This window comes from Ciona intestinalis, chromosome 5, assembly GCF_000224145.3.
Source record: "Ciona intestinalis chromosome 5, KH, whole genome shotgun sequence".
Lineage (NCBI taxonomy): Eukaryota > Metazoa > Chordata > Ascidiacea > Phlebobranchia > Cionidae > Ciona > Ciona intestinalis.
In genome coordinates this window covers 2,331,420-2,338,260 of record NC_020170.2, presented here as the reverse complement: position 1 = coordinate 2,338,260, position 6,841 = coordinate 2,331,420, and the positions used below count along the sequence as shown (strand labels likewise).

The 6,841-nt window shown below is 37.7% G+C and overlaps 2 protein-coding genes across 2 annotated transcripts in view; one reads left to right on the top strand and one right to left on the bottom strand.

Moving 5' to 3' along the window:
* LOC100178953 (elongation factor 2-like) overlaps positions 1 to 2,950 on the top strand; it is a 6,054-nt gene extending 3,104 nt beyond the window's left edge. Inside the window, 7 exon segments of the mRNA XM_009860333.3 lie at positions 166 to 397; positions 692 to 798; positions 1,147 to 1,282; positions 1,488 to 1,631; positions 1,821 to 2,033; positions 2,211 to 2,526; positions 2,628 to 2,950. Coding sequence (XP_009858635.1) covers positions 166 to 397; positions 692 to 798; positions 1,147 to 1,282; positions 1,488 to 1,631; positions 1,821 to 2,033; positions 2,211 to 2,526; positions 2,628 to 2,821 — 1,342 coding nt within the window. The 3' untranslated portion in view covers positions 2,822 to 2,950.
* On the bottom strand, positions 2,854 to 6,482 carry LOC100175831 (cytochrome P450 2F5-like). The gene is made up of 9 exons (XM_009860443.3): positions 6,146 to 6,482; positions 5,930 to 6,075; positions 5,528 to 5,630; positions 5,097 to 5,206; positions 4,924 to 5,039; positions 4,738 to 4,853; positions 4,247 to 4,391; positions 4,018 to 4,181; positions 2,854 to 3,925 (listed from the first exon to the last, which is right to left on the bottom strand). Exons 1-9 carry the CDS (start codon positions 6,419 to 6,421, stop codon positions 3,608 to 3,610), a joined length of 1,494 nt encoding a protein of 497 aa, XP_009858745.3. The 5' UTR covers positions 6,422 to 6,482; the 3' UTR covers positions 2,854 to 3,607.
* Between the last annotated feature and the right edge of the window lie 359 nt (positions 6,483 to 6,841).

The window sequence follows — 6,841 nt, the reverse complement described above, 5'->3', positions numbered from 1 at the left end:
TAACTTAGTTGATCATTGGGTGGTGGAGAAATGATTTTCGTTATAACGCTGGTGTTCTGTTTCACATGTCCTCTGCATGTTAACTTTACCTAAAGACAAACCGTAAGGAACCAGGAACCACACTGACTTGCCGGTTGCCGTTAAGTATCTTTTTCCAAAAACACATGCGACCATAATGGTAGCTAGGATGAGCCTTGAACAAGTAACTCCTTGGTTAGATGCATTCCCGCTAACCAATTCACTGATATACATATGTATCTGCTTTATGTTTAGAACCATTCTGATGATGGGTCGTTATACTGAAGCTATTGAAGACGTACCATGCGGTAACATCTGTGGTTTGGTCGGCGTTGACAACTTTTTGGTGAAAACTGGAACTTTGACAACTAGTGACCAGGTATTCTTGTTACCATACGTGATGCAGAATATATAATATGGGGTATTAAATATGTTGAAACCTTTCATACTGATCAGGGTGTAAGTGTAAAAATGTTTTACTTGATCTGTTGTTTACTACAAGGGGTCTACACCCTTTTTGTGAAAAATATGGCATAAAATAACTTATTTAGTTATCACTTGTTTGTGTCTTCACACATTTTAATATAGAGTTGGACCCATTTTGTAAATACCTGGATACACCCTGCACCTTATTGCCTGGTTACAATCCTCTTATTACTGGTTTCCTTGTCAGGCTCACAACATGAAGCAGATGAAATTCAGTGTTTCTCCCGTGGTGAGAGTTGCAGTGGAAGCCAAGAATCCATCTGATCTTCCAAAGCTTGTGGAAGGATTGAAACGGTCAGTTATCTTTAAAAGAACTATGATTCCTTTTTCTCAAAGTTTTAAATTATATCTGCATTAAATTTGGATCTTATTTTGAAACCCAAGGATTGAAACTGTTAATTATTTAAAAAAAAATATTTAAATTAAAGTTTTAAATTATATTTATACTGAAGTCCGATCTTGTTTTTAAACCCAAGGATTGAATCAGTTAGTTATTTTAAAAAACTAGATTCACTTTCTGCCCAATTATGATGCCAAGTGTATCTGTACTGGAGTTGAATATTGATTTCAAATCCGTAACACTACAGCACTGCCACATACTCACAAAATGTAACAAACCAATAACCTTCCATTACCCTCCAGGTTGGCCAAGTCCGATCCTATGGTCCTGTGTCATATAGAGGAGAGTGGTGAGCATATTGTAGCAGGTGCTGGTGAATTGCATCTTGAGATTTGCCTCAAGGATTTGGAAGAAGACCATGCCCAGATCCCTATCAAGGTAATTCAGTGAAGCTTTTTAATGAGAAATCTGGCAGACATTTATTGATGTTGGTAAAAATGATCTTATAGCTAGTTTTTAGTGAAGAATATTAATAAAAAATGTCCAGAATTTCCAGTTTTAGACTTTTTATGCTTTACAAAAACAGCTTGATCGGTTGACCAGTTCTACCCTTCGCATATGCAATAATGTATTAATGTTTCAGAAATCTGATCCAGTTGTATCTTACCGAGAGACTGTGAACGAGGCTTCCGATAGAATGTGTTTGTCCAAGTCACCAAACAAACACAACAGATTGTTCATGACTGCTCAGCCATTACCTGAAGGTTTATCTGAAAAGATTGATGAAGTAAGTTTCTTTTCTTTTTTTCCCTTTATATTAACATACAAATGGCTTTTTATTGAATAACTTTTTTAGGTGACCTAATTAAAGATATATGTTATGTTCATAAAATGTAATTAATACCATTATCAAGTTTGCGTGTTTTATTTGCTTCATGCCACTGAGGCTTTAAAACAACTTAAATTCACTCACTAGGGCAAGGATATTTTCCCAAGACAAGATGCAAAGCTCCGAGGTCGTTACTTGGCCGACAACTTTGATTTCGACGTCAATGAAGCTCGTAAGATCTGGTGTTTCGGACCCGAAGGTACGGGAGCCAACCTTTTGATAGATTGCACCAAAGCTGTGCAGTATCTTAATGAAATCAAGGACTCTGTAGTTGCTGGATTCCAGTGGGCATCAAAAGAGGTAAAACAACTTATTAAGAGTTTCTTTACATTTTAAGGGCATATGGTAGGATTTTGTTTGTTTTAAAGTTTTTTTACTATTTAATCACTGTAACCTACGTTTGGAGGACATATGATCGGATTTTTTGTTTTGTTTTAATTTAAGTTCTTCACGTTTTAATCGCTGTGTTACCTATAGGGTGTCCTTTGTGAAGAGAACATGAGAGGTATCCGTTTCAACATCCATGACGTTACCTTGCACGCTGATGCCATCCACAGAGGTGGTGGTCAAATCATCCCAACTGCTCGTCGTGTGTTGTACGCCTGTCAGCTTACTGCAGGACCTCGTCTTCTTGAACCAATGTACTTGGTCCAGATCCAATGCCCTGAACAAGCCATTGGAGGCATCTATGGTGTATTGAACAGACGTCGTGGTCAGGTAAACCAGACCGCACATAACCCTGGAACTCCAATCTTGACAGTGAATGCATATCTGCCTGTCAATGAGTCCTTTGGTAAGTTTTTTCACTTTACTTGTGTTATTAATCTGTAGTTTCTATTGGAAAACTTTCTAATTAGGTTAATATGGAGTGTATAATCACGTCTTCATCTTTAGGCTTCACCGCTGATTTGCGATCAAATACTGGTGGTCAGGCTTTCCCACAGTGTGTATTTGACCATTGGCAAGTGTTCAATGGCGACCCTCTGGATGAAGGCTCAAAGCCTTTTGCGGTGGTTAGTGCCACACGTAAGCGCAAGGGTCTTAACGAGACCGTACCACTTCTGGAAAAATTCTATGACAAGCTCTAGACGTTGGCGTCTTCTGTACAGATCCTTTCATGCTTGTTTCTTTTAACTTAACCAACAACGCTTAGATCGGTGACCACCCGCTGTTTGATGATCTGAATCACAACCAATAAAATAAATGGTGGAAGAAAATTCGCGTGTTTATTTAGGAAGTGTTAAAATTTCGTTTCGCGCTATCGGTATAGTGAAACCGTGAAAGGCTTGTTCTAAAAATAATTTCATATTAAAAATTTACAGAATCTTTGTAAAGATCTATACTATGGTGGGAGAAGATGGGACACCGTATAATTTTAGTTTTTTGTCTATTTGGTAGTAAATAAAGAACATTCAAAGAATTCTAAAACCGCTACTTTCATAGATCGTTGTTATTTGTTTGAATCACGTTCAGGTTATTTAAATATATTGTGGTAAACGTGTCCCTTCTCTCCCAACTTACTCCTTTAAAGTTTATTAAGACTGTATCTTGCATCAGCAGTTAAAAACATTATTGTAACCAACGTTTCGACCGTCAAAACTAGGCAAGAATTTTTGCCGGTTTGGTACCATCCGCAGAATAACAGTTTATTTACGTCGATTAAATTAAAACACTAGTGAAATTTTTAATTTTTTTTTATTAAATTTTGCTTCAGCAGAACTGCAGTATATAGCCTGATAGAAGCTTTAATAGCAATTCATTGTCTTGTTTATCCTTGATTGCTTAATAGAGTTAAACGAGTGTATACAATATAAAACTAATTGCTTCTATTATAATGAATTTATAAATTAGTAGTGAAATGTCAATCAGCAATATTAAACTTCCTTTACAATTTGTTTAAACGGGTGGGGTACACACATCATTCCCGCGACGCCCTGCGGCACCTCTGACAACCGTGGTTCATTCGGATCCGGAAGAAACTCAAACTTCTGAACCATTGAAACCAGGAAGATGAAGATTTCCATTCGAGCTAGTTGTTCTCCCAAGCAATGACGTGGACCCACCGAGAAAGGTATCACGTGTTTAGACTGAACAAAGTTTCCTTTCTCATCGAGGTGACGCTCAGGTTTAAACTTGCTTGGTTCGTCCCACACATCAGGATCGTTGTGTACCGCCCATAGGTTACATAAAAGCTGCAGCAAAAAAAGGTTATACATGTCCGGTTATATAAAAAAAAAAACAGGTTCAATAGAATTATTGCTGTCCCAGCAACATATCTTCTTACCCACGTTCCCTTTGGAATGGACCACCCTTCTACTTGAACATCATTGCTAATCTTGTGCGGTACACCCAGAGGGACAAGCGTGCGGAAACGAAACAATTCTTGCATGAATGCACATGTGTAAGGCATTTGAGCTTTGTCCTTCATGCTAGGTGTCTTTTCTCGGCCTACAATTTTAGTTGTCATTATTTAAATATCTACCAAGTCTAAAGTGTAATCTGTGTTAACATACCGATTACATCGAAGATCTCCTTTCGTAGTTTGTTTTGTTTCTCCGGGTAATGAATCAAGCAACGCACAGCCCAACGCAACGTTACTGTTGTTGTTTCAGTTCCAGCAACGTACAAGTCGCGTACGTATTGAATCAACTGCAAATCCTACAACATGCAATAAATTGTTAGATCCAAGTGCTTTTTCGTCCGGCGCCGTGGCATAGTGGTTAGCGCGCCTGCCTGTAACCCAGAGCTAACGGTTTCAAGGCTTCTCGCTGCTACCATTGTGGACGTATGCGTTTCCTTGGCCAAGATACTTAACGATCGCCCTAACCCAGTGGTCACTAACGAGTTTTCCAAATTGCCAGCCATTCAAAAAAAGTGTTTAAAAAATCCGTTAAAAATAAAAACACATTAAAGTTACATTCGTGGTAACTCGTAAGCATGCCCGATGAGGTGCATAAACAGAAATGTCGTTGCCCCGCCACGCGAGTGTAAAATACATTTATACCGTAAAGGAAACATCGGTTTCTTTCTTTTGTTCTCCAATAAAAGCATCGATAAAGTCTCTAACGTTGTGTTCGTCATAAGTTGATTTATGTTGCGAAACCCAATTTACGATTGCTTCTGCAAAACAAAGAAACGATAAAGTTTTAAGGCAAGTTTACTATAGCGAATATTTCCTAATTAACTTCACCTCGAATGGAATTGAAAACACTTGTCTGCTTTGACGCTTGTGTTGAAAATAGAAGAAGCAAATTCCACAAAGAAGGAACAAATATAGAAAATCGAATAATTTTTCCCGCCATGTCGCTGTTATAAATTGAAAATTATAAGTTCGAAAAAAAATGGCTTTAAACAATGCTATACCTCTCGGTTGTTCTTTGGGTTAATGTTTCAAATATTTTGTCACTGTAATCCATTCTTTCACCCATAACAATGCTGGATATATTATTCGAAACCGCGTTGGCGAAAAGTTTCTATAAAATGTCAGCATTACAATTAAATTCCTATATATATAGTAGAGTGGAGAACGATGGGACACCTTATCCCTGATTTTCTCGTCACATTTTGTAATAAACAAAGAAAATTAAAATAATAAAACTGCATCCTCACGACTTCCATAGACCGTTGTTAATTGTTTAAAACACGATCAAGATATTTAGATATTCTGTGCTAAAGGTGCCCCATCTTCCCCCCCTTACCCCCCCACCCTACTAGAACCTGGGAAAGTGGGTTTTAGGGCAAATTTGGACCAAGTGTAATATACCTATAGAGTACTAGAACAAAGAAACACATACCGAAATATTGAAAGGTTTTCCGTTATGTGAACGAATAGCATTGTTCAAGTATTCGATTTCTTCCACAATGCGGTCTTCCATACTTCGCTTGCCAACACCAAACCTTGTAATAAATATCTCGTTATTAAACATTCGCTTGTTAAACACGGAAAACATTAAGTCGGATTCAGGACTTAAATTTGTTGTTTTTGCGACATAAATCTACACAATTTGATTAATTTATAGGCTGCGTAAAAGAAATCGTCGAACGTGTATATATAGGCTATATAGAGAGATTATGTACAGTCTCTGTTTTAAAAAGATGGCACTTACAGAAGCTAAACCATGGTACACTGAAGTTCAGTATACTATGGTAAAACGCATAATTTGTAAAATTTCTTATGACCACATACACTTACTTACCCCCGAAGAGTTGTTAACCCGAAACGTCGTTGAACTTTCCAGTGATCTCCATAGTCAACCATCGCCACTCCGTGATTTTTTGTAAACTGTTTAAACACAGGGTGGTCTGGTCTACCAGAAAATGAATTGCCGCCTTTCACCAAGCACTGTTAATAGGAAAATCGTTACGGTCATGTTATAATAACATATTCCATACCAAACTTCACGATAAGTTACCTCGTTTATAGTCTTGTGGTCGCCGAGTACAATCCAATCGTTTTGACCCAATCGCACAGACATCATAGGTCCATACTTCTTGCTCCACTTCCTAAAATCTTTTTCTGTGTGCTTGCTCAAGAATGGCACCACACCCAAAAGCGGAATACCTCTCGGACCAGACGGAAAATTCTTTGGTCGTTTGTACCAGTAATAAAAAACAAGAACGAAAGCGCAGCTCGCCGTTAAGACGATGCTCATGTCAAAATTTGTGATTAAGTTTACCAACATACTCATTTTTCTACTGTTGTTATACAAAGTATCTTCAATGCAACTACAACCAACTGCGCAGCATGTTTGCTTCGTGTGCGCATTTTATACTTTTTGCGTTGCTGGTTTGTTATGTACCAGCATGACTTTTCATGGCCCTTTCACCTACTGAAAGGTTGTTAAATATTTTCCTTACTGAAAAGTCACAATGACTCGATGTTTCGGTTGTTTACACTGCGGTTAATATTGCACACGAAACAAGTTTTATCAAAAAAATCGATAGCAACGTACATATCCTTTAACATAGCAATGTAATTGCGACATTTTCTATTATACTAATTACTCTGCGCGACAGAATGCTTTGTGATAATTAAACGACAGTACCTTAAAATCCTGGGAGCAAATTTTCTGCAAGAAAACTGATTAACTAAACAGTGACGTCCATTA

Excerpts from the sequence above, each read along its gene's own strand:
- LOC100175831 (XM_009860443.3), bottom strand. The coding sequence starts at position 6,421 with ATGAGTATGTTGGTAAACTTAATCACAAATTTTGACATGAGCATCGTC. Across the intron at positions 5,207-5,527 it reads GAAAACCTTTCAATATTTCG|AAACTTTTCGCCAACGCGGT; the intron begins GTATGTGTTTCT and ends GACATTTTATAG. Across the intron at positions 4,392-4,737 it reads AAACCGATGTTTCCTTTACG|GATTTGCAGTTGATTCAATA; the intron begins GTATAAATGTAT and ends TGCATGTTGTAG.